The 27,664-nt window shown below is 47.4% G+C and overlaps 1 protein-coding gene across 2 annotated transcripts in view; it reads left to right on the top strand.

Moving 5' to 3' along the window:
• The window catches only part of Retreg1 (reticulophagy regulator 1), a 115,124-nt gene that overhangs the window by 64,094 nt on the left and 23,366 nt on the right, over positions 1 to 27,664 (top strand). Inside the window, exon 1 of one of the 2 annotated variants that reach the window (XM_070042209.1) lies at positions 17,118 to 17,601. The exons of the other annotated variant lie outside the window; for it this stretch is intronic. Within the exon in view, the coding sequence (XP_069898310.1) occupies positions 17,567 to 17,601 (35 nt within the window). The 5' untranslated portion in view covers positions 17,118 to 17,566. Of the gene's footprint in view, positions 1 to 17,117; positions 17,602 to 27,664 lie in introns of those variants that run through there. 2 annotated transcript variants of the gene reach the window in all.

Genomic DNA, 27,664 nt, shown 5'->3' with positions numbered 1-27,664 from the left:
TTGGAAAAATACTATTTCAGTTTGCCAGCGCGTTCTACAAGCCGACAGTAGGAGATGGATGAACTTTTAAGTCCGTTCGTTTATGGAACCTTCCTGCTCTGATTTTACTTTGGTCTCGGGCATCCGTTTGCTTGCTTGGCACCCATCCCTTGCATTGGTTTCCAGTCTTTTTGTTCACAGCTATGCCACCCTTCCAGCGTTTAGGATTTTTCCATCTGATGCAATCTGCCAGTTAGAATTTCCTGTTGGCAGCGTGCTGAGAAAATGAAACTGGAGTTAGAGGTTTGTTCTGCATCTCTGTGGCTCGGGAGAGAAGGTAGAATGCGTTGAGAAGTGTGCCGGGTACCTGGGTTTGTGATTCATATTTTCTGACTTGGTCACTCTGATGACCATCATGAGGATCATATTCTTCATGATTAAGTTTGGGGTCCCATCCCCACTGTCCACTTCAGAGCATCGAGTGAGAACTCTTGGGGAGTGAAATCAGTGGGGCTCACTGGTTTCAAGGCCAGGTCTGGGTGGAGGCAGGTTTCTGCCCCTGGGGAAGCCAGCTGGAAAATTCCCACCAGCCCTGTGGATCTGGATGATTGATTCCATGCCAGACAGGTGAAGGGTGGACAGTTTACCACCACCTTTGGTGAGACAGGCTGGAAAGGAGATAAAGGGGAAGAATTCTTGTCAGAATCTTGCTTCATGTGTCCCTGTGTGGCATTAGATCCACATTTGATGTGCACATTAGATCTGCACAGGTGGCAGATGGCTCTTGTACAGCCCAAGGCAATCTGCACCCAGCAGCCACAGTCCCCGCTCTCAAAGCGTGAGGTCAAGTGGAGTACTCTGATCTTACAGGACTCACAGGGTGCATGTTTGTGAAATACACAGTGAAGAACATGCACATATTTGTGAGAGCGCAAGAAAGAACAGTGATGCAGATAAGATTCCAACTTCTCATGACTCTCAACAGATTGTGTGTGTGTGTGTGTGTGTGTGTGTGTGTATTCATGTTGCCACTTGGCCATTGTCTGCCCTGGGAGCTCTGTGAGACAGGAAGATGTCTGTCTTAACAATCCCTGACTCTCAAGGGCCTACTATGGCCAGTGGTAGTCTTGGCACTTAATTCACACTCAATAAAAATAAACAGCGATTGAGCGATCTGGTTTCTGTAAGAGACCATCACTTGCTATGTACTCGTGGCTTACACCTGAATTCCTAGTTACTGAATTGGCTGAGACCTGGAAGATTATGGTCTGAAACCAGCCTGAGAAGAAAAGTCTGCAACACTCCATTTCCAATTAACAGCAAGATGTGTAACTAGAGGCACGACTCAAGTGGTAGAGTGCCAACTGAGAGCAAGCAGGTCAAGGGAGCGTGCTAGGCCCTGAGTTCAAGCCCTAGAGTGCACATGTGCACGTGCATGTGCACACACACACACACTTAAAAGTGGAATGCAGGTGCAGAAGGTACTTTGGTCTGGAGTTTGGCAGCAGTCTGTGGTAGACTAGTTCCATGGTGACTTTATTTCTACTTTTGGCATGCATTCAAGTAGCGGTTAAGAGTGTCATGTGGAAGGTGGTTGTGACGGCTGGCGGGGAAGGTGGCAGCTGGCTGGAGGTGAATGTGAATGTTGATGTGGAGACAGACATACCTGGCTTCCCCTTCTGATCGATTCACACATTATGGCGTGGTGGCCTTGGCCTTGCGAAGGTTAGCTGGAGGAGGTATGTAATCTCCCCACCGCTTTGTATATCTCCATGCTGCGGTAAGACCGGCCCCGGGAGGACACTCTGCACTGATAACCTTGGGGAGCCCCTTAGGGCCTCTTCAAACCTCACACATTGGCAGTCGCTCCTATCTCCGTCCTTAGAGAGCGTGTGGACAGCAGGGCCCTCACAGGTTACAGTAATGTGTGTGTGAGCGGCTCCAAACGCGGCGGTGCTTGGCGGTGCTGTCGGGAGGGTGTTGGTCCTGCGTTGGTGGCAGTCATTTCTCTTGGCGGTGCAGATTTTTTGAAGGACCTTCCAGTGCAGGGTCATTTTCTCTCTTCCAGTCTGAGACTTTTCAAAAGGCTGAGCACACTTCCCCAGCCTCCCTCCAGCGAGGATGGCCACCTACATGCTGGGCTCCACCAACCAGATGGATGCATCGGGCCAGACTTGGCCTTAGAAGCTGGGAGTGAGAGAAGCAGGCTTAAAGGAAGCCATTCTGACTAGGGACATGGTGACACATGGTTTCCCAAACCTGGGACGCCCGGCCTCGCACACAGGCCCTTCCCATGGTGATTCTGCCAGAGTCCCATGTTCTGATTTGGGTGACACTTGGGGCCTGCGTCTCTGGCCTTCTAGAAATGCTCAGGGATCCTTTAGTGAGTTCCTTTCTGCTTACAACAGCCAAAGTCTTCAGTCTTATTTATCATCAGGACTGTGGGCTGAGATTGTAGGCCTTAGGCTTTTCAAGTTCTAGAGTCCACAGGAGGGTGAGTTTATGGCCATAACCACCTTGCACTCTGCTCACCACAGAGCTTGTTCGGGAGCCTAGAATGGTCGCCTGCCTGCCTAGCAAGCATGAGGACTGGTTCAGTACGTGCTGCTAGAGGAGGAGGAGGAGGCGCCTGAGAGGTGGCTGTTTGTTTTCTCAGTGGTGAAAGTATCTGTTTCTGAGAGGTCCGCGCATAAAGCAAAAAGCAAAGTCTCTGCAGGAGGAAGAGGGGCCAGTGCCTCCATTGTGGGCTCCCAGACTGCCGCGTGCTGTGGAGAATCCACACGTCACCCGCAGCGCTGAGCAGCGTGCCAGGTTGCTTCCCAACCCAGACGATGTTAAGGCTAACTTTGCAAAAAAAATTAAAGAAATAGCACCTAACACATTGCTTTCATCTCCCCCTGTATTGTCTGCGTGCAGCCTGGCTTGAGCTACCACAACAACAAAAAACCAAGGATTCTAGAACTCTAGAAGAAAATTAATGTGAAACTTTTGATGTTCCGGAAAACTGTGTATCATACCCCGAACACCCTCCCACCCCTGCCCACCAAATTGAGTGACAGCTGCTCACCTTGAGTCAGGCTCATCAGGCTCATTGAGTGTCTGTTAGATTGGGAAGTAATTTCATCTCAGCGTGTATCTCCCTCTGTCCGCTGTGGCAGGAGGGTTTCCGAGATCGCGGTGACCCTGGGTGTATTCCCTCTCCATCTCCACCTGTCCCAGGTGGGCTCAGCCCAGAGGCTCCGCCCCTTCCTGGGCCTCTCCTAACTGGCACTGATGGAAAGGAAGCCTGTAATGAGAGGAGAAGGTATGTGGACACCTTCCGAGTCCGTGCCGTCACTGCTTGGTTATAAAAGCACAGGCAGACCCGCTCCCAGCGCTGACTCGGTCCCTGCCCCTTCCCCCCCGCCCCTCCCCCCCCCGACTCCTCACAGGTGTCCGGCTCTGTCTGTCTCCTGTCTGGAGTTTGAAGCCTTCATCATCTGCCACCTCCACCTCCCAGGCCATGTTCCACGTGCCTGGCAAGTCCCCAGCACGGGGTCATGCTTCTGCATTGCTGCAGAATTGCCTGCAAGATGGTGGAGAGCAGGGAGAGCCCCCAAGCCGAGCTGCAAGACCCGAAAGGGTGGGGGTGGAATGCCTCCTCCCGGCGTGACTCTCAGAACGCCCAGAGTTTCCCGAGAAGGTCGAGCAGCCCTGGCTTGAAGGGAGTTGACATTTCTACCCAGGTGTGGGCTATTTCCACACCACACTTTCTGGGAATACGGGGATAGACCAAAATCCATGCTAACTATAAGCCACCGGCTTCTGAGGAGAAAGAGGTTACTGACGGGTGCTCGCGACTTCAAGGATTGAGATCGTATCCCATGATCGGTGCTGTGGCTTCACTTTCTGTGTATGCTCCTGGACCCTACTCAGTAAATACCCTGTCACGGGGCTCAGGACACCGAGGCTGGCGGCGGGCTTCAGCCCCTGCTGCCCCAGGCCTCAGTGCCACGGGCTGGTGTCCATCATTGTCTTGTCCCCGTCTCTGTGGGTCACGACAGAGACCCTTTCTGGTCCGCAGTTGCAGAGGTGAGTCACTCCCCAAGCAGTGTCACGACCGAGCCTGCGTGGTGAGGTGACACGGTGCATGTGTGGGAGACGCAGGAGGAGAGCGCACAGCCCGGGCTCAGCGGTGGCCGCGCTGTGCGGCTTTGGCAGCATACTTGGCCTCCCTCAGCCTCAGTGTTCGGGCCTTGAAATGGGTAAGAATGACTGCTTCATGACGTCATAAGGATTCTGTAAAACAAGGAACAGAGTTTGGTACTTAGCTGCTGTTATTATTATTGCCTGTCATCAAGGGTCACTTGATCAGTGGTAATGGGTGGTTAAAATAACAGATGCATTTAGGGGAGTCTTTCTCCTTCTTCCTTTCTCTCTTTTTTCGTCCCTTTATTCTGATTAAAATAAGAGAAAGGAGACACCAACAAAATCTAACCTGAATTCAGGTACAGTGGCACACGCCTGTAGTTCCAGCTACTCGGGAGGCAGTGGAAGGAGGATTTCAAGTTTACGGACAGCTTGTGCAAAAACAAAATAGAAAGCAAAAAGTTGAGGCATAGTTCAAATAACAGAGCAATTAAGAGGCCCTGGGCACAACCAGGAACTGCAAAACAAAACAAAGCAAACAGGTCGACTAAAATTTATTTTTATTTATTTATTTCTTTTCTTTTCTTTTCTTTTTTGGTCCGGTCGTGGGCCTGAACTCTGGGCCTGGGCGCTGTCCCTCAGCTCTTCAGCTCAAGGCTAGCGCTCTACCACTTGAGCCACAGCACCACTTCCGGCTTTTTTCTTTTTGCTTATGTGGTGCTGAGGAATCGAACCCAGGGCCTCAGGCATGCAAGGCAAGCGCTCTACCACTGAGCCACCTTCCCAGCCCCTATTTTTATTTTTTTAAAGCAGACACACAAGTAGGAAAACCAGTATGCCAGTCATGGCTCACAGTTCCTTGCCTAGGATTCCATTCTTACCCAGTCCTGTATACTTTATCCACTACAGTCATATACTTAATCCACACAGATTTGCATGTGCATTGAGTCTTCAGATCAACTGTAAAAAGTACTATTATTATCTTGACTGGTGAAAAAACAGACACAGAGAGGGTGAGTAACTTGCCTAAGACCACACAGCTCCTAAGGGATGGAGCCAGCACCGGCTTCCAGGCAGGTCATTTCATTTGGCAGAGGGTCACTGTGTCCTGAGCAGTGACAAGACTGGACAGCACAGACAGCCCATCGGCAGCGGCCCCATCATGGGAGGCGCATGTAGGTCTCATGGAGGAGTAAATGCAGTTCTGGGTGGAAGTGGAGAAGGACTGCGGCCAGGGCTTCCGGCCGTCGGCTGGGGGTGGAGATGGGCAGGTAGATGTGAGGGTCCAGGCCCGATGTGTGTGGGGGAGGGGCTGGAACGTGCTTGGCCTCCTGGGCAGGGAGGACCCGGGGAAGGGTGGATAGAGCAAAGGGCACACGCTTGGGATTCAGGTCAAGCTGCATCAGGCTCTATTTAGACTTGACTTGCTCTTTGAGACAGGCTGAAAATTCACCCAACGGCCATTCCCACGTACCAGGCTGGGCGGAGCCTGTGCCGGCATGGAGTTACCTGTCTAGGACCCCTGTTGTGGAAGGTGTGGGACCCCTCCTGAAGGGCTGCTGTGCATGCACAGCCGTGGGAACCCCTACAGCAGAGCTGAGAATGCCACCTCCAAAGGTCCCACCCGCTGCTTCCCGGCCTCAGCTTGCTGGGGAGCAAGCAGTGATTGGAAATCTCCATCTGGGACTCCATGGGGGATGGAGAGACTCCAAGGAAGGCTGGTAGCTGCAAACAGTGTCTCTGATTTGTTCAATTACCACATTACCAGCAAGGGCTGTTAGCTTGATGATGAGAAGCTAATTATATGACAGGGTGAGCCACGTGGCCAGCCATGCCACTCAGAGCAGCACAATATTTATCTGGGCGGCGGAGCTGAGCTGCTAATTCAGTGCCATCTTTTCCAGAGATTCAGCAATGCAGTCAAAAACAGCCCAGACAGACAGACACCCTCCAGGTCCTGGAGACACAACTCTAAGGCATTCTCTTGCCAGCTACTGACTTGGGCGTCACTTGCTGATGGCCTTTCTTGTGTTTCCTGTTAAATAGCCTCCATAAAAAGGGCGGAGGGTGACGGGACATGCCGAGTTTCCGGCAGAGCTTCCTTGGTTGATCGTTAAAGGCAGAAAGAATCACGGGCTTTATGTTTCACACGGGCTTTATGTTTCACATGTAGATTTTTTTACACAGCTGGAGAAAATTTGAAACATTTAAAGCACACGTAAGTTAAGAATCCTGATTATGGCCAGAGCCAGACCTGGTGGAATAAGCCTGTCATTCCAGTGCGTGGAATGCACAGGCAGAAGGACAGGGACGGCCACCTGGCTACCAAGGGACACCCTATCTCAACACAGAAACAACAGCAAGTAGTCACCGTCACTAACGATAAATGCGTGCATTGACATCCCATCAGGGCCAGTGACAAGGAAACGTTAGCTTAAACCAACTGATACAGTTAGGAACCGAAAATGCTTGACTTACACAAAATGACCCTGTGTGTGTGTGGTGGATGGTTATAGCACTAAAGCAGTGTTGCTGCGTGAACAGTGTGAGATATATAGTGCCTTCCAGGTGTTATCTTTACAAACCAGTTTCAAATTGGGCCACATGTTCTGTGGTACGTGTGTTGGGAGACACACGCGGTGCACACATATTCCTGGTTCCATGTTGTCCACCACTGCTCTTGAGCTGAGTAGTTGTGTCAGAGACCACCTGGCTCACACATGGGGACTATTTGCTGTGTGGCTTTTCCCAGAAAACTGTTCAGTCTCTGTGGAGTCTGTCAAGCACTCCAGCCTTCACACGTGCTTCAGAACAGTGCTTTGCAGCACTGCATTGTATTCAGATGATTGACATCCCCTTCACACATGTCCCGCCCTCCTCAGGGCCTCTGATCCTCCTTCGCCCTCTAGGGGCTGCTTCCCACCAAATCAGAGTGATCGGTATCACATGGGGAAGCTCCTTTAGACTCCCATGTTCTGAGTCCAGCCGACACTTGTAGGAAGCACTGTTTTCATCTCCATTTTATTTATTTTTGTTGTTCACAGGGTTTGACCTCAGGGCCTGGGTGCTGTCCCTGAGCTTTATCACTCAAGGGTAGTGTTGTACTACTTTGAGTCATAGCACCACTTCTGGTTTTTGGGGGGTTAATTGGAGATAAGAGTCTCACAGACTTTCTTGCCTGGGTTGGCTTTGAACTGAGATTCTCAGATCTCAGACTCCGGGGTATCTCTACCTCCTCAGATCTCTGGCCTGAGCCACCAGAGCCCAGCTCATCTCCATTTCAGTGATGTAGCAAAAGACATGGAGAGGTGAAGGAAGACAGCCCAGTAAGGCAACTTGAACACATATCTACACAGGGTGACCTTGAACAAAGTGGTTTCCCCTTTTCTACTACGAAGATCCGGGAGAACGCTGGTCCCCTTGAGTATGATAGGCTTCCAGGAGCTATACTTTGTACTCATATGAATTTTAATCTCTTTAAAACATCTTCTTTACATCATATGTTTGTTTTAAAGCATAGTTTTTCCTGTTTTCCTTTTGTACCTCTTTTACTGGGACCAGAGTAAAAGTCCTCATTGGGATTTTTTGATTCTTACGTTTTTTAGAACAAAGGTTCTCCCCTGTTTTTTTGTTTTAAATTTACTTTTGTGCTGGTACTGGGCTTGAACTCAAGGCTTGCACTCTTGCTTGGCTTTTCTGCTTAAGACTGGTGGCCATTTTTAAGCTGCGGTAGAGCACTTTAAAAATTAGTCATTGTAAAACACACTACATACTTTTGGATTCAGTCTTCATCACACAATCCCTTTTAGAAAAAAACATATGGAGAGCTTATTTAAAATGACTTTTAGCCTTTAACTGTGAAGGCCCATTTCCTCCAATAATTATTAAATCTATAATAGATTTTTTTCCCTCAAATTTTGATTATTATGTTTGCTAGTTTCCTCAGGTGATCACCATGACATCTAAGTGCTCCCGGATCCTGGCTGACTTCCTCCTTCCCCAATTTATTTTGTATTCAAAACAGATTGAAAAATAACTGGTTTTGTAAGATCACAAGCATACGCCACATGCCCTTTGTGAGGGATGATTTTGGACAAGGTGCATAGGTGACATCTGAAGTCCGGCAGCCACTGGACCCCACTCACATAGTCCTTGGACTAGAGGAGCAGCGTTAAGCTCTACCCCGGAGCAGCTGGCCAGGGTTCCAATCCTGTCTCTGTGCTCACCAGTCCTTTGACCTTGAGCGTTGGGCAAGTGACTTCCATACCTTGCCCTTATCTCAAAGGTCTTCCTGAAGAACCCTCTTGTTGGGGCGGGAAGGACAGAAGCAAGATTGATTGCCTAGCAGGGGAGGCTGAGCCGTGCTTTGTCTCTGTGGAGTTTCCAGCCCTGAAGCCTTCTCCCAAACCAGGACGAGGAAACGTGGTTTCCACAGTCCCTAGCTGATGTGACACCGAGGAAGGCAGTGCAGATGGCACCCGCACAGGCCTGGCAGCTGTGAGGCCTCCATCCGCCTGGAGGAGCAAGTCCTTCGTCCCGCAGGGGCCCTGGCCGCGTGTCACAGTCCCCATGGGGTACGGGAGAGCCGCTTCTCAGAAGAGCCGCATCAGAGCAGGTCTGACCTGTAACTGCCGTGCGCTTGCTGAGTGGATTAAAATTAAAATCTCAAGGTTTTCTCTTCACCTGTCACGTTCCTCCTACCAGTGCTGCTACCTTGTTGGGTTCTGGACCCTGTGTTTGGAACATGTCTGTTCCCCTCCTCACTCAGCCTTTCTGCTTACTCTTGGGACATTTCTTCTGGTGTTTGTTTTCCCCTGGGTAATGGCTGAGGCTTCTTTGGTCTGGGGTCTGAGCCTCCTCCCAATCAGTCACTGACACTCCGGAAGCTGGTCTTATTACTTGTTATATCCCATGGGATCTGCATGAATTACCCTCTCAGTAAACACGTGGGAATGATAAAAGGCTGAGAATTTTCTCATCCACTCCACAGTACCCCTGTAGGCCAGGATTCTTTGATTTTTGTTGGAAACAGAACATATGTTTCTGTGGACATCAATCTACTTGATGCTCATGCCAAGGCCCTCCATAGACGCGGGGATTTTCCCATGGTGATGATCAGTTTCTGTGTCAGTTTCTGTGGACCCAGTTATTGGGTACAACACCCATCAAGATGCTGCTGGAAGGTAGTTTTGGGATGTGCTTTATGTATCAGCAGTCTTAGAGTAAGGTGAATGGATGACCCTCTGTCATGTGGGCAGGCCTTGTCCAGTCAATTGAATGTGAACAACAAAGATGGAGTGCCCTTGAAGAAAGAATTCTGCCTCTCGACTCAGAACTGCATGGAGCCACATTTCCCCCCTGCTGGTCTGTCCTGTGGATTTCAGACTTGCCCAACCTGGCATGCACCTATTCTTTAGAACAAGTCTGTCTGTTTCTCTCTCTTCAGTGTTGGCTCAGTCTCCATCCCCAACTTGTTTCCAGATTGCTGCCATGCCCACCTGTTTGAGATTGTTCCTCAGCTGCCGTCCCAAAGAGCAGCTTTGCCTTTACCTGTAGTGTAGTAGTTCTGTGCCACCGTGAAGAGACTAGGAGAGCTGTTTCTCACTGTGGAGCGGTACTCCTGTGTGTCTGCTCCCAGGAAGCCAGATGCCTCCTCATGGAGGGAGAAGGGACGTGGCTTAGGCTGGAAAACACGAGTAAACATGATGCTCTCACTCGCACATTCGTTGCAGATGGTGTGGCCATGCACGTTGTTTGGGGGCCTCTCTTAAAGCTCCTGACACATCCTGTTCCTTTCCCTTCACTTATATTTAGACCGAGGTGATGTTTACGTTTTAGCCTCTTGTGATGGGCACCCAAGCGTGGCCAGGAGGACTGTTCATGGGCCTTTGCCCTTTGCAGTTTTCAGGACAGCTTGTGACTGCATTGTCTCATTGGAAATAGTAGCAAGTAGACTGGAGCAATGGAGTTCACATGGATTATAAACAAACAGCTAGGTGGACAGCCACGCTGGGCGGCGTGAGTCCATGAAGACTCCTGAGGAGCTGTGTGTACGGTGTTGCCATGGTTTGGTGCTAAAAGTAGGCACACATAAAGAAGCCAAGTTCATTCTATTTTTAAAGCATAGACTTCCTCTAATAGTCAAAATAGAAAAGGTAAGGACTGGTGGATTGGATACAAAGTGAATCCAAAGTAAGATAATGTTTTTTTGGAGAGTTTAGCAAAGAGTTTATTGAAGTTTATCCAATGGCAGCTTATTATTCATGGCTTTCATAGGAGCGTGCTGGAAATAGTTCTGCGCACTTGGGTCTGCGGATGCTGCTCCCAACATGAGAGAGGGTCCCAATGTGTTTCTGTGTGTTGTGAATGTCCCAGGAGATGGATGTGCCTGTGCGGTGCAGCCGTTTGTTATGCCCTATTGTATCAGCTCACGCAGATTTCTGCCTTCTCCCAGCGTTGGGGTTCCTCCCGGTGATGCCTCGTGGCTGGCATAAGGCATGATGCTGGTGGGAAGGGCATGAGGTATCTCAGAAGGGACTGCGTGCTTTGTGCTTAGTGAGCTCATCTAGAGAGGATGGGACAGGGGGAGGACAAGTCTGAGGGCGTGATGCTGAGTGGGCAGGAGGGGAGCTGGAGGTGGCCCCTTGTCAGGATAGGAGGGAAAATCAGATGTGTGTCTGGAATAGTTGGAGCAATGAAATAAATAACATGGTGCTTAACCCAGAGTGTGAACATGAGTTCTTGCTAATAAAAATTACTGAAGAAATGGAGGAGTAAATCTTCCATGTAGAAGATTCCCACATAACCACATGCCAGTTCTCTGGTTAGGATTTAAGATTGGGTCTCTTTTACTAACATCCTTCCCTCTTTAAGCCTGGATTGAACTTAGTGACTTGTTTTCAAAGAATAGAGTAGGAGAAGGGAAAAAAGACTAGGAGGTTTATAATAGGCAAACCTGAAATCACTGTATCCAAGTGATTCCATTAACATTAGTTTTAGTAGCTGTGTTGGGTAGGGTGGCACAGACCTGTAATCCCAGCTATGTGGGAGGTGTAGGTAGGAAAATCACAGCCCAGATCTAGCTTGGACAAAAAGTATGAGATGCTATCTAAAAAATCATGAAAGCAAAAATGTTTGGGCATATGGATTAACTTGTTGCCCAGTTACCAAATGCAAGAACCTGAGTTTAAATTCTAATGTTACCAAAAATCCTTCCTCAAACTGAAAAATCATTAGCCTCGTGTTATTATTTTTGACCCTCAATATACTGCTGAGAAAAACTCACCACAAATGCAAGCTGAAAGGTATCTGCAGAATACTCTGCATAACCATGAAGGTCATGAAAAGCAAGGAAAGACCCAGAGTGACTCTCAGAGACCATAGGACACTAGATAGGATACAGTGCAATCGCTTGGGTAGGATCCTGGAAGGGGAATAAAAAGTTAGTGAAAAAAATTTATGAAATTCACATGAACCCGCTCGCAGGAGCACACCTACTACATCACCTACTACATTGGTTTTCAGTTTTAAAACAAGTGCCACGGGAATGCAAAGTGGGGACAGGTGGAGGGGGATCGGAGAGGGGCAAGAGACAGCTCTCTCCATGGCCTTTGCTGCTCGTCGGTAAATTGGAAGCTATTCCAGAAGAAAGCGCTTTGTGTGCTCCCAGGAGAGAGGAGCAGATGCCGGAGAAACGCAGACAGGCGCTAGATACGGTACAGGCAGAAGCCAGAGGTGACCGCACACCTGCTTTCTCCTGTGAGAAACTCTTCGAGTTATGGATTTGTTTCATTCCTGAGTTTAAACCTCATTGCTTTTCTTTATTTTTTAAGTTTTATTGTCAAGGTGATGTCTAGTGGGGTTACAGTTACGTAAGCCAGCTCATGAGTGCCCGTCTCTCTGAACGGTGTCATCCCCGCCCTCATGTCTCCCAGCTGTCTCCTTCTCAACCCCTCCCCCACAAGTGGTGTAGTTCATAGTGTAAGTCACCCTTTGTCCCACCGGCCGCACCACCCTGAATGCGCCTATCTCATCTCATTACTTGTCATTGTCATTGAAGGGTGGTGTGGTTTGAATGTGTCCCCAAAGTTCATGGGTTGGAAACTTGTTCCCCAAAGTACCTATATGACAGACTTCACCCTCCTAGTGGATTAATGCTGGTCCTGCGGTGGGGGTTCATAACTGTGAGAATGGGTTCCTCATCCAAGGTGAGGAGGCTCCTTTCCTCGCTTTCTTGCTCTCCGCTTCCCATGCTGGGTGATCAGCAAGAAGGCCTTGTCAGATGTGGGTCCCTTGACTTAGGGCTTCCCAGCCCCCACAGGTGTAAGAAATAATTGAATATTGGTTATAAATTACCCTTCTTTGGATATTCTACTTTTATAGCACACAATGGACTAAGGCAAAAGGGTTTTGCTTATCGCATGATAGAAATGAGCTCATTTACGGGAAACTTGCAGGTTACTGTGTTGTTTGGGGTCCTGAAGTAGCCTGAAGGTGATAAGCCATGTTTCCAGGAGGCCGTTTATCACCACACAACAATGGAGGCAATCAGGGGCGAAGAACCTGTTGGTTAAGAGCCTGTTGGGTGACAAGACAACTCAGTCATGTGAGATGCAGTTCTGTGGTCTGTTAAGTTAAAGACCTTGCCCGGCACTGCGGCTCATGCCTGGAATCCAAGCTACTCAGTAGGCTGATACCAGGCTCAGAGCCAGCTGGGGAAGGAAAGTTTGTGAAATTCTTTATTTCCAGTTACCATCAAAAAGCCAAAAATGGAGGTGTGGCTCAAGTGATAAGAGTGCTAGCCTTGAGTAGAAAAAAGTGATAAGAGTGCTAGCCTTGAGTAGAAAAAAGCTAGAAGACACACACACACACACACGCGCGCGCGCGCGCGCGCGCACACACACACACACACACACACACACACGTCTTCTTTTCCCCACTTGCCTGGGTTGGCCTGGTACCCAGCACATGAGGGCTTCTTCCTCTCTGAACTTGCCTAGACTGGAGCACATTGGCCAGCAGCACAGTTAAGGCCAGGGCCTGGAGGAAAAGTGTTTTCAGTGTCTGAAGACTTCTCATCCTGTGCCAGGGCTGGGTCAGCAGATGGAGCTCCTCCAGCCCAGGCCACCAGATTGCCAAGTAGCATATGACAAAAGGGGGACTTGGTGGCTGAGGCTTTCCATCATCTGACCCAAACAAATTCAGAACTAATAATGAACTGTTTGAGTTGTTGAGCTAAATGGCCTCTATTTCAGCCTGACTCTGCCCCAGAGCACAGGGTAAGTCTGTAGACAAGAAGCCTCTCATCCTTCATTCAAGAATGGAAGCATCTTAGCCCTAACATAAGCAAAGGCAATAAGGAAGATCAGCAAGCAAAGGATTACTCAGCCCGTCGTTCAATAACAGTTATATGTAATTGCTCCTGTGTTACATTATGTTTTTAAACTCAGGAGATAAGGCTTGTTTGTACCAACCTTGAGTCACTCCTGTCTTCAGTGTCCACAAAGACCTCTGTCTCCACCACTAGCAGGCTTGGAACATTTCCATTTCCTTGTGCTTGCTAAGACACTGAGACTTGCCCAAGCCCTTTTCATGGCTGTAGCTGTTTGTTCTAAAGTTCTTGGAACCAGAAATTCTCTGTGAGGGAACTGCAACCCTCAAACACACAGAGTCTTAGGAAAGAGCTTTCAGTAAGGAAGCAGGCAGGGGCAGTTTTCAGGAACAAGTGGCCCAGCTGGTTATATTGGCCCCCTACGGAATCAGACCCTGCAGAGGCCTAGGTGTGTAGATGTCTGTGCGAGTTATGCTACAGGGTTGGCTGGTTTGTTTTAGAGTAAGGATTGAGGGTATGCAGCTAGGGGAAGGACAGGATGTTAAAAGAGGAACAAGAATAGAGTAGAAAGGGAATCGGTCTCCACTGACCAGCAGTCTCTTTGGGAGGGAGTCCCAGCTGAATTTCTGGAGCTAGCTTGGTACCATGAAATGGGTCTATAATGGCCAGCGACCCAGCAGAAAGCAGGCCAGTGTGTCAGGGTAATCTGCCTCCCCAGGCCTGAGCACCTGCATGCTCTCTCCCACTTCCCTGAGCTGTTGCCAGCCTGCTTCCTCTTCCTTACCACGTTTCCTGGGGCTACTTCTGTCCCCGGAATTTCTGACCACTTCCTGCCCTTCTCGCCTGCCACTCTTCCTGGAGCAGAGCCACTGCATGAGGGACGAATGGTGGATGGCAATCCTTGAACTTGACTTCACCTATTCACTCAGTCATTAACTCCTAAATATACCACAACACAAAATTTAGCAAGTGTCATGGGCAGTTTTGGGTTTTTTTGTCGGTCATGGTGCTTGAACTTGGGGCCTGGGTACTGTCCCTCAGCTCTTCAGCTCAAGGCAAACACTCTACCACTAGAGCCATAGCGCCACTTCTGGTTTTCTGGTGGTTCATTGGAGATAAGAGTCTCACGGAGTTTCCTGCCTGGGCTGGCTTTGAACCGAGATGCTCAGATCTCAGCCTTCTGAGTAGCTAGGATTACAGGCGTGAGCCACCAGCGTCTGGCATCATGGGCAGTTTTTGAGAAACACATTTTGATCAGAAAATCAGGACATATTGTTATAAAGGTTGAGGTGAGAATGGCAAACTGGGTATGATGGAATCTTCCCAGGCTGTGAGGCCTCTTGAAACTTCCGTCAGCCCCTCTGCCATCCTTCCCCTTCCTACCTTTTTCCGACTTCTGCTGTCTTCCTGTCCTCACACCTTATTCCTGCTCATCTTCCTCCACCACTGGCCTTTTCTTCCCCACCGGGCTGGCTGGCTCCTCCAGCTCCCCTTGAGTGCCCACTGTAGAACACCGTCTCTACCTAGCTTTACTCCACCTGATCTTTGGGATAACAGTGAGCTTTAGGTATGGCTGGAACTGGAAAGCAAAGGCCTGAGAGCCCCTCAGGGCCACACACAGTGGCCTTACAGCAAACGTGGTTGTTCCAGCAGGACTGGGTAACTTACCAAGGAAAGAAGTGAAGTGGAGGCTGGGAGGGGTGACGGAGAGAGGGGGCGTGGGGGCTGGCGAGAGCCTTCGCCCTGTGTCATAATATGGCAAGTATTTGCAAAAGAGAAGGCCGGAGGGGCCCTCTCTCATTCCCTAGCACCTCCCACCCCAAGAGTAACGCTTTCCGTGTGAGAGATCACTCCATTTATGAGGGTTCCGTCCTCATGACCCAGTCACCCACCAGAAGGACCTGCTGCTGCCCACCATTCTCAGCAGTCTAAGATTCTGACACAAGAACTAGGGAGACCCATCCAAACCACAGCAGAGATATTTCTAGAAAAAAAGATAGAGAAGGTTGGCAGAGCGCAGAGGAGGGGAAGCCTCAGAAGCTCAGTGTGTTGCTTTTAGAGTTGCAGCTATCTGAAGATGAAAAGAATTTTGGAGAAAACACTCCATGTGCTACACTTTACCAAAAACAAGTACAAAGGTACAGCGTATAACTGGGTCAATCTAATTGTTATGAGAAGAGAGGGAGAGAAAGCTTTCCTACTTTTTCCTTTTGCTTGGCTGTGCAGGTGAGCTAGCCACTGTTGGCCACCTGTCTTGTAAGTGCTTCCCCAAGGACCCATGTCAGTTTGCCCTTGGGGGACTGTGAGGCCATGTTTCAGCTCCCTGCCCCCATCCAAGACTAGTGAGCTCCTCTTGGTTTGACTGTTGTTTTGTCTTCTGTGTTTTAGGTTTGGTATTACAATTGCATTGAGAGTGCTTTAAAAGTCACAATCTAGGGCATGTCTCAGCTTGATGCCAACCTTAAAGCAAGCCCAAGGAACCATCTCTCCTGAAGCAGCAGGCTTATAAAGTCATTATTCATCAGATCAGCAGTATTGCATGCTGACATTTATACCATATGGGTATGCAAATTTGAGTATGCAAAACTCTGCATACCTTTGCATTCTTTGATATGGGGCTTGCTTCTAGCACTGTACCCTCATTCCACTGTTGTGAAGAACATAACATGGACTCTGAACTGTCCTGGGACACAGATTCTGTGCCAGCAATATGAGGAGGCTTGGGTGAGACATCGGCAGGTAGGGAAGAGGAATTCATATTCTCTCGAGTTAAGATTTTGAGGCAGTAACTGTCCCACTCTGCTGATGCTTTCCCTGTGCTTTATGCTTCAACGCAGTTCTGGAAATGTTCTGAAACAATTAAGATTGTATCCACAAGTTAGCACTTGCCGGTATTTCTGTCTTATGTCTAATTCAGACACTTTGGGCAGAGAATTAAAGCTCTTAACCTGAGCTATCTGATAGAAATCCACAATGCGATAGACATATATGTATATATGTTTATTATATAATATTAGATATATATATTTATTTATTTATACCCTATATATTTCAACATTGCTAATGGCCATGTTGTAGAATGAAATAGACAGGTACCAGTGGCCTGTAACCACTAGCTTCTCAGGAGACTGAGATCTGAGGATTGGGGTTTGAAGCCAGCCCAGCAGGAAAGTTTGTGTCACATATCTTCAATTAACCAGCAAAAAGCTGGATACCAAGTTCAATCCTTAACAGACACACACACACACACACACACACACACACACACACACACACACACACACACACACACACACACACACGTCAGTGCAGGAGAGAATCAGCTATGGAAAACTATACAGCAAAGAGTTGTTAAAACACTCAGCCCCAAAGCCCAGCCTTGTACCAATAACACTCGGGGAGAAAGCCCTTTGCCCACAAGGGCACCCACTCAAATACATGTACATGCTCCCACTGAGTCGAGAAATCTAAATGACTCAGAAATCTAAATAACTCAGAGATCTAAATGACTCAGAGATCTCTCAGAATCTGATTGCCTCGCAGGCTGTTGTGTTTTTCCTCTTTGAGTGAGGGACCTTTTGCTGAATGGCCAGGCCTTCTGCAAACAAGCCTCCCAGCCCTTGAAGGGACAGTCTGTCTTGTCTTGCTCTGTGCTCTCCAGCACTGCCTCCTGTGACTGGAGATCTGATCGCCTGGGTGAAGTTTCAGCCTGCTCACAGTCACTCCACTCCACCTTTCGGTGGGTGCCTGATCATGCCAGGAAAAAAAAAAAAGGAAAGAGAGGGCAGGCCTGCACAGTGAAGTCATTCCACGAGGGTGGTGACACGGCTCACACGACTGCGGGAAAACACTGGCTCCAGCTGCTGTCACGGTGCTGGGAGTGAGAGGTGACCTCTTTATTTTTAGAAGGGGGCTGTCATAATAACCCAGCCCTGAGCTTCATTCACGGCAGGTGGCAGGCACTTTGGGAGTTTGTAAACACCAACTTTCTGAGTAAGGGAGGAGCACCTTTCTCCCAAAAGGACAGACTTTCACTCCTCGAGTTTTTCCTCATAATATTCTGTGTTATTGTGGAAAAGACGCTATTGTTTGACCGTAGCTGTGTGGCCAGATCTTTAAAGGGCAGAAATGCCTGAAGGGGAGGACTTCGGACCAGGCAGAAGGTAATTATGATATATAAATTATGATGTATACTTTGTTTAGAGTCAGTTTTATTTGCTAATTGTCTTCTTAAAAATATTGTGATTAATTTGAAGTATAGGTTAAGTAAAAAGTTTTTTTTAAAGAAAAAATGCCATTCCTTAATTCCAGAAAATTGAACTAACCAGAGAGAAACAAATAACTGAAAAACTCTTAGAAACATATGTAAACAATGATGACCTAAACTCCTTTGTTATTTTCTATACAGAATGTGAAGTCTACTTGAATTTTTGATGGTTTTCTTTTAACTTGAAATGATAAAATCGTGTTGAAATCTAAGTTCGAGAACTTCTTTAACTATTTGCATTTTAAAGACCTGCTAAGCAAGCAGTTCCAAAGCTTAAATATTGGGCCAACATACCTATTTTGATATTCTATAACTTTTAAAAAAAAACATGGTTCTTGTCTTTGAAAGTGTGATCAGTTGCACCCTTCCCCCTCACCCTCCTTGCAGCAGCTTAATTGTCTCAGTGGTTTTTTATTCTTATCTAATTCTAAGAAGGGGGAGGGGAGTTGCAAAGAGAACAGGCACAGGCAATTAATTCTTGCTAATCTGAGCACAACTGTGTCCATATTGAAAGTCCCTTCTCCGGCTCCTTTGCTGTTAAGACTTGTATCGAATCACTGGAATTGGGGTCACTGAGATTTGGTTATGAAAATGTAGAGCAAAAAACTACTAAAGAAAGACAAACACTGACAATTTCAGTACCAAAGAAAATGTAACTAACTTTTCAGAACAAGAGCTCCAAAGCTGTGGATGAAGCGACCCCTGGGCAGAGATTATAAGTATTAGTAACAGTATCCTCAAAGACCACCTTTCTCTGCACTGTTCTGCTTTTCATTTCCTCCCAAATTCCTTTCCAGTAAACGAAGAGATTTTAAGTTGACATTTAACTGAACTAGGAAACAACTTTATACATAAAATAAGACATCAAACCAGGTACTTGAAGATGACCTTTATAAAAGTGCCTGGAGAGGTATAAGGATTAATGAACTAGTTAGGAAAACATTTTCAGAGAAATTTAAATGTCAGTTTGGGTTTTGACAAGATAGGTTGATACATGGGTCTTGTGTGTATTCTCTGAACATCTGATGTCTCTTTCCAAACAGCAAGACTTTTGTGACTAAGGCCTGATCCCTGTAGGATAAGAGGAAGTGAGGTTGGCAGAAATGTAATCAGGGTTGATTTAATAAAATGCAGCACTATCAAAGTCAAATAGTAATGGATTGTTGATAACAGATATTTTGAACTCTCAATCTGTGATGCAAACTTAACCAGGCATAGTTTGTTAAGGATATTTTACTAATTAAAAGGGATAACCAGAGGGGCTGGGAAGGTGGCTCAGTGGTAGAGTGCTTGCCTTGCATGCATGAGGCCCTGGGTTCCATTCCTCAGCACCACATAAGCAAAAAGAAAAAAGCTGGAAGTGGCGCTGTGGCTCAAGTGGTAGAGTGCTAGCCTTGAGCTGAAGAGCTGAGGGACAGCGCCCAGCCCCAGAGTTCAGGCCCCATGACTAGACCCAAAAAATAAATAAAAGGGATAACCAGATAAAAAGGAGAATAGATGTGTGTATTTATGCATGTATCTATATACATACATACGTGTGTATTATACACACGTAATAATAGTAATAATAACCAAGGACTGTATGTTTGCTGGAAGGTGAGAAAATCCTTGCTTTTTTTTGAGGTAACATACTTCTGCCTCCCATTTACATTACTTTGCTTGCTTTTCGGTTTATTACTAGTTTGTATATTTGGCTGTACTGGGGTTTGAACTCAGAGCCTCACACTTAACTCTGTCACTTGAGCCTCATACCTAGCTCTCATTTTTAATTTTGATGAGATAACTTTCAGCTAATAGTTAGGGGTTTTATCCTTTGCCTCCTGTATTTTTTTCTTCTATCTGTGCAGAAAAAGGGCATCCTAGATCATGTCAGGGAGTGGGGGAAGGTTGTTTAGAGCTAGACTAGAAATAAAATATTTACACATGAGAGCGAAGCTTGCTTTTGCTACACTGGAGACTATAAATGCCTTTGAACAAGGCCTTTGGTGTCGTGTGTAAAAGAGCAATCACTATAATAAGTCCTGAATCTGCTGACAAAACTTGTTCTGAGAACTCTGTGGCAGCAGGTCTTGATTGAATCCCACACCAAGGCTTATTATGTTACTTGAGTCCCTGTGTGGAATTTGGCATCCTGGATTGCTCTATAATTTCTGGACAGCTAAATCTGAGTTGGTCTTTAAAAAAAATCAGTGGAACCAGCAGGACAGGGACCTTATCACATACAGGAGTGTGTGCCTGCGGCCCCATTGTCCTCCCTCTGCTCACTGGGGGCCAGCTCCAAAGCTCGTGTACAATTCACCAAAGGGGGATGGACTGCCTGTGACCAGGGGCGGGCCAGGAGAGGCCCTCCCCAAGGGTGCTGGCCTTTGCCCAGTCATGAACCTGCTTAGTAAGGACATCTGAATATTCCATGCCATTTCCAAGGTCAAGATTTGGGAGGAGAGGGCAAGGAAGCCATTCTGAAACAGGCTCAGGACAACAGAGACCCAAGCAGGAAGCGGTGTGTGCTGGGGTGGGGGGTGGGGTGTCCAATAACCACACCCCAGCTAGAAGGCAGAGGAGATGAAGAACACTGGGAGATTATTAGACCTCATCCACGGGCTAGCCCTGACTCTTTTCCTACCTCATCTTGGAGCATCAGCCCTGCCAGCCTGCTGAGGAGCCCTGGTAGCCAGATAGATGGCTGGGTGGGTGGGACCAGACCTATCTAACGGTCACAAAGAGAGATGGGCATATACTGGCCCTGAAAGCGCTTGGACGGTGGATAATTATGTCCATGTAGTCATGGGGAGAGACACTATAGGGAAAAGCACTAAGCAAATCAGGAGTAGTCTGATCATCAGGGCTATAATTTAAAATGACAGTGTGGGAGAGTTCCTGGTGAGGGTTCAGTGTGTGAGGGCTGGGGTGGCGGTGGTACAAAGCAGGGGGTAGCTGCCAGGGCTGGCCCTGTGATCCGCTGTGGGATTACTTGTCAGGGAACAATGACTTACAAATTTGCTAGGAAAGGCCACCAGGCCTCTTAAAATTGGAGCTTTGTAACACTAGTGTCTGCTGCTCTCAGACCTTTTTGTTATTGCTGCTCTGGAGAAGCAAGCTGGTCCTAAACAATTCAGAATCCTTTATCCAAATGCTCGTATTTGGGTCCTTTTCCTTTCCAGAAGAGGTTTTTGCATGTCGTATTTCTTTCGAGACTTTTGGCCTATTTGCACACATAGAACGATAGATCTTGGGGCTGGGCCTCAAGTCCAAACATGAAATTCAGTTATGTTTCATTTAGACTGTAGCCACAGAACCTGAATAACTTTCATAGATTTCTGCATCTGCATTTTGACTGTGACTCATCACTTGTGAGTTTCCACGTGTCACATCAGGTTCTCCCTCAAACACTTTTAGATCTGGAACACTCTAGATATTAAATTTTCAGATTGAAATCAATACCTTATATTTGTTTCTGGCAATAAGAAAGGAAATATTTTTTTTTAAAAAAACCAAAGCTCTTATAATGCAGTGGGCTACTATTTAGTATTTGGAAATGTTCTTAGCAAATGCATTGAATTTGCTTAGAAGGCTTGGAAGAAATCGATTTAAACATAGTCTTTAATCCAGACATTGAAATAATTCATCTTGGCTGGATGATAGGTGTAGTTTTACATTGTTGCTGTTCATTAATAATGCCATTGCTTTAAAATCTAAGAAAGAAAGGCCTTGTTACACAGAAATCCAGTTTGCACAAATCTTCTGTCCGTGTATTAGCTTGTATGTGTTTCACGAAGTTCTTGATACTGTCAGTGGTCTGGAAATAGCTATTGAGAGGTAAAGTAAGCAAAGCCCACAGAAGCCATGAAATAAGGGAGTTGTGACTTGGCTGGGGGTAGGTGGAAGTGGGGAAGAGCCCCTCCCTCACATGGCCCTGCAGGAGCAGTATGCTAGCCAGGGGCTGGAAGTCCCCCCGCCCCCTGGCCCTCGCCCCAGCCACATGGGATAAATCTGTACCCTGAGTCCAAGCCACCTACCGGAAGTTCTGCAGATGGCACAGGAGGCCGGAAGTGCTGGCTCCTGGTGAGCCTCAAAGGCAGCCCTGGTGTACACGTGATGGGGGAAGGCATTAAGAGGCAGCATTTAACTTCACGGTGCTACATCTTCTTAGCTGATCTATGCCCTCACTGATGCCCAGCAATGGTTTGTTGAAAGAAGTAATGATTTATTTTCTTACCCCCTCCCACACAGTTATAAAACATGTCAAAAGGGCCTGGAAAATATTTATCACTTTTGAAATCCTGCTTTGACCCAGCTGGGCTAATATTTGAACCTGATAAAGAACACGTAGAACAATGTCATCTGTCCTTGTCACAGGAGAGTTTGTTCTGCAGGAGAGATATCGTAATCGCCACTTAGCTCTCCTTGGGACCCCCCTCCCCCAACTGCTGCTTCCCTGCAAGTCTCTGGCTTTCCCCCTCCCCGCCCTGCCCCTGCCGTGAAGCCGATTCCTCTGCCACTGCCAAAACAGGCCTGCAGCAGCTCTGCAGTGAGTCACAGACAGATCTGTCCCAGGTAACAGCGAAGCAAGGGTCTAATTGTGGGGGTCTTAGGTCCCTGTAGGGCAGATGGGCGTGCAAGTCCGCTGGGTATCTGGCTTCTTCTCCGTGCTGTGCTGACCTGGAGGCCAGAGGCGTGCCCCTCATTCATTAAAAACAAACAAAAAGGGTTTGGTACTGGGGCTTGAACTCATGGCCTGGGCGTTGTCCTTAGCCTCCACTTTTGGCTTCTTTGGATAGTTAATTGAAGATAAGAGTCTTACGGACTAGGGAGGGGAAGATGGGGGGAGGCTGGGAAGGAATGTGAAGGGTAAACAAAGGAGGAGGCTGCAATGCTTGGTAAGAAATGTATGCATTATCCTGCCCACGTAATTGTAACCCCTCTGTACAATATGTTCACAAATAAAATTAAAAAAAAATAAGAGTCTTATGGACTGTCTGCTGAGGCTGGCCTTTTGAACCAAGATCTTCAGATTTCTGCCTCCTGAATAGCTAGAATTAGAGGAATCAGCCACAGGTGCATGGCTAACTTACACATTTAAAAAGCAACAGCCCTCTAAAAATTAACAATAAAGGATATTGTAGATGCTCATTTGAGTAGATAAAAGTAGTATCAGCAAAAAAGAATAAAAAAATTATAATCCTTTTATTTCTGATTCTACTGAGCTCCCCCCCCCCCTTGCTTTTTTTTTTTTTGTTGTTGTTGGTCGTGAGGGCTGAACTGTGGGCCTGGGCGCTGTCCCTCAGCTCTTCAGCTCAAGGCTACCACTTGAGCCACAGCGCTATTTCGGCTTTTTTCTGCTTATGTGGTGCTGAGGAATCAAACCCAGGGCCTCATGCATGCGAGGCAGGCACTCTACCACTGGGCCACCTTCCCAGCCCAGCTTTGCATTTTCAAGGCAGGTGCTTTACCACCTCTCCAGCCCTCATTTCCCTGGATACTTTTCAGATGCCATCTTAAGTTTTGTTCTGGTCAGGCTTGACTGTGATACACATATTTATGCTTCAATGACAGGTGGATACCACCATGCCTAGCCTTTTCTATTGACCTGAGGGCTTGAGAATTTTTTTTTTTTTTTTTGCTAGATTGGCGTGAAACCACAATCCTCCTGATCTCAGCTTCCTCCGTAGTTAGGACTACAAGTATGAGCCACAGCTACCCAGCTGTAATCTTAATACCTAAAACAAAATCAAAATTATCTTTTAGTTTCTCTTAGATCTAATTGTTTGACAGTTTCAGTAAGCATATGTATACATGACTTTTTTCTCTCATAAGTGTTTCTCAGTGGTGTCTAAATGCCTGCCTCCTTCTGCTGTCCATTTCTTGTTGAAATGAAAAGGATCATGCCATTTATAAATGAGATGGCGGCAGAACACAGCAGTTTTTTGTTTTTTTTTTAAATTAAAGGAACACAGGATCAAGGAAGGGAAGGATAGACTGCTAGTGCTTGAGACCTGGGTCTAGAGTCTCCCAAAGCCCCTACCACCATGTTCTATTGGTGGCCCATCTTTCCCTGGGAAGATTGTCAGAGAATTTGGGGGCACTATCTGCATTCTTGTATGTCAGTGATCAGTGGAAAAGGTATCTGTGGTGAAACTTAGCATCTAGCTCCCTTTCCTGAACAGTCGCAGGCCACAGACGGCGGCGGCTCTATCTTCTCTGCACCCCAGTGACCCCACTTGATGAATAAGCTCACTCACATGGAGTCTTAGTATGTACAATGTTTAAAAAATTATTTTTCCATAGTTGGACAAGGGAGTTACCATTCATCAGATCAGCTTGTAAATACAATGTGTTAAGCACTGACCCATTCTCCAGACAGCCTCTCTCCGGGGCTCTGGAATAATGCCAAGCTGTTTTTGATCCTGGCTGTCACTGGGTAGCCTGGGGCAAGGTACTTCTCTGAATTTCATTTTGTTATCAGTAATAAAGGAGGCTAATAATACCTGTCCTACAGGTTTGTTTTATAGATTAAAAATGATAACACTATTTAGTGAAAGGCTCATTGTTATGTTCTCAGAAGCAGAACAAAATATGTAAATGACATATTTTCCTAAGTCACTTTTGAATGAAGCTATTCCTGGTATAATTCTTGTGCATATCTGTATTGTAGGAGAGCTCTCAGTGTCTGAGTCCCTCTGCTCTCAACTGTGTTTAGGGCTAAGAGGGGTGCTTGTTTGGTCCTCCTTGTTTTGACCTTCCCAGGGATGGCTTCAAGTCCTGTGTTATGCCACAGATTGTGTTAGTGAATGGAAGCATAGCTTCCGTAAGGGCTCGGGGCAGAGTGTTTGCACAGACCCCACACAGTCCCCTCCTATGCTTCCAATCACCTCTGGGGTACTGGCTCTATCTCCTGCTATGTAAGTACTATGTAAAGAGTTGGCCTTCTGCACTGTTTAGGGAATAAGGTCAAGAAGTCTGTCATGTACCACACAGACCTCACTTCTTTTTCCCCAGGTTGGTTGAATTGGTGGCTGTGGAGCTACGTGAGCCATGTCCTTCCAGAGGCTTCTCAGTGTTCATGCAGGGAGACGAGAACCCACGAAAGGACTTGCAGGCTTAGACCACACCCACGTCTCTGGTGCCACTGCTTTGGTTTTACTTTATGGGCACTTTGAATCTTAATGGTGACACTTCTGTGTCTTACTAAGCTGTTGGGAAATTTGCAGTTATTGAGTGAGTGAAGGCATAATTATCCCTCAGTATCTACAGGGCCTTAGTTTCAGGAAACACCTCTGAGGGTACCAACACCCCTTTAAGCAGAACTTCCGCTTCCCTCTAGCATAGGTTCAGCCCTGTCTGTAATGAATGCTCTGCTTCTGCATAGCTTTGTTATATTCATTCCCTTAGGGTCCTTTACCCCTTTCTCTTATAGGATAACCCTTCCATACAGTCCTCCCATAGTTTATTCCTTGTGTCCTGTGGCATCCAGCTAAACTGATGGCAGTTCGGGCCCTGGTTCTGGGTCACATACTGATGATGGAGCCCGACTTTGTATGTCATACACATTGGCTGGGTACAACAAGTGCAGAGAGAAAGGTGGGGAGAGAGAAGAGTCCTCATTCACCTAGCTTTTAGATGAAGCAACCAAAAAGGACTTGTTTCTAGAGGTCAGGGAAGGGGTGGGGATGGGGGAGAACGCAGCCCTTTCATTGTGTGCTGTTGGCAAATAGGACATAGCATGCGATGCTTAGAGGGTGCTTTGAAAAATCATTGTTTTCTTTACCCATCAGACTTCTCTTTCAGCTAAAATCTAAGGGTTTTATTTTAGTTTGTTTCTGGCTCATATTTCGTTCTTAATATATAATGAGAGCCAGACAAAACACAGAGGAAGGACCTTCAGGCAGAGGCAATTAGAAAGTTGGACTTATATTTTTTTCAGCCAGTCTTGTGAAACCTCCAGGAAACCCTGAGTGGGGAAATGACAGTGACCTCAGGAGGGAACACTGGCGTCTGGTTCTTTGGCCTCGCCCACGGGCTCCTGTGCGGGAGATGGAAGCAGGCGGACAGCTCAGGCCCGCAGGCCCTGTGTGCATTGTTTTCTTCTCTCTCCTCTTCCTGCTTGCCGTAGAATCTGTACCCACTCTTCTCTCTAAGCGCTCTCCGCCTCTCCTCAGGCCCTCCCACCAGTGAGCTTCCTTCTCAGATCATGGCACCTCCAGTCTCTGAATTCCAGTGTGACAAAGGCAAAGGCCAGCCCCAAATGTGGCAATGCCTTGTCTTACAAGGCATCTAGGTCACACCATGTCCTGATGGCCACGTTGGGAAACCAGGGGGGCAGGGGATGTCCCAGCTGCCCCCGAGGACACAGGGAAGCTGTGGGCGAAGAGGACAGAGGTGGTGTTTGTTCCGCATGGACCAATTAGCCCTTTCCATAGAGATGAAAAGAAGCTTTGAAGGAGGCTTCCAGTCTCCAAGCACAGCCACACCCTTCTTCACTTTAGCTTCATTTTTTAAGCGTTGGCCTGTCCTGGTAGTAATTGCCACGAGTGGGGAAATACCAGCCAGGGCGATCACAGCTTTGGCGCTGTGGCCTGTAGTGGTGTTTCAGGGTTGTGTGTGTGTGGGGGTAGTGGTGGTTATCACCAGACTGCAGTCTTTGCCTTGGGAGGGGGAGGGAGGACTCCAGTGGTGAGCGCCTGACATAGAAACCATCCAAGCCCAGAATGTTCTCTCTGCCTGGCAACAGTGAGGTACAGGGAGTTGCTGCATCCTTGTCCCCAACTTGCAAGTACTTGGTGGGTGGAGACTGGCCCTCCCAGAGGTGGGGCACGGCCCCACCGCCGAGGCTCACGAATGTCACGCGGTAATTACTGCGTGATGGGCCGCCTTGGCCTCCTTTGCCCGCCCCGTTGACAGAACAGCAGCAGCTGTGCACAACTATTAGACCCAGGAACAGACACTTGGCGCCGGCGTTTTGGTTGAACTTAGAAGCTTTATAAACAAGTGTTTTGTTTCGTGGTTTTTTTTTTAAAGGATAACAAACCCGCCAATCACTGGGACATCTTAAAATTATACTTGGAAAAATGATAAACTTCATCCTTGAAGATGAGAGGATTACAGATGGATGTAGGTTTCTTGGAAAGGACTTGTTTCTCTTGCTTTGATTATTCTATGTAAGAATCAAATCTGAGCGAGGCACTGGTGGCTCCCACTTGTCATCCTAGCTACTCAGGAGACTAACATCTCAGGATTGTAGTTCAAAGGCAGCCAGGCCAGGAAAGTCTGTGAGACTCTTAGCTTCTATTAACCACCAGTAAGCTAGATAGGGCAGTAGCTCAAGTGGTAGAGCACCGACCTTGAGCAAAAAAGCTAAAGAACGGGCCCTGTATTGAAGCTCCAGAACTGGTGCATATGCACGCTCACATACACACACAGAAACAAATCCAGCATTTCTGAAGCAGCTTGGGTGGTCCAAGCTCTACCATTGCAGTAAATAAAACACAGATTCTTCAGTCTGTTTCTCTATGCTGGGATTGTGTCAAGACTTGCTTTGAGGAGAATATTTGTTTGCACTATGAAAGATTTTGAGATATACATTTTGTTGCAAAATGTATGTATTCACAGAGGAATTGTAAACCTAGAATTAATTGACTTGCTTGCTGACACAAGAAGAACTTTGCCTAGTAAAGCCAAGAGACAACAAACACTGGCAGGAGCGATGGAGGAAGTCACTGATAATCCCTTGTTCGGGCACGGTGGGGGGGAAAGCCGGACGGATGCTGGTGTGTCCCATGAGGCAAGTGTGGAGGGTTTGGTGTCCCATGACTTAGTGGCCCCATGACAACTCCTATAAACTGGAAATAGTGCCTGAAGCTATGATAAGAATCATGAGGCCTTGTGAGGAAGTTTCTGGAAAGAGTGCTAGGACATGTTACATGCTCTCCCATGGGTAGGGAGGATGCAGGAGTGAGGACAAG

The sequence above is a fragment of the Dipodomys merriami genome, unplaced genomic scaffold (assembly GCF_024711535.1).
Source record: "Dipodomys merriami isolate MVZ:Mamm:240054 unplaced genomic scaffold, mDipMer1.0.p SCAF_32, whole genome shotgun sequence".
NCBI classification, from domain to species: Eukaryota; Metazoa; Chordata; class Mammalia; order Rodentia; family Heteromyidae; genus Dipodomys; species Dipodomys merriami.
This window is presented reverse-complemented; position numbering and strand designations above follow the sequence as displayed.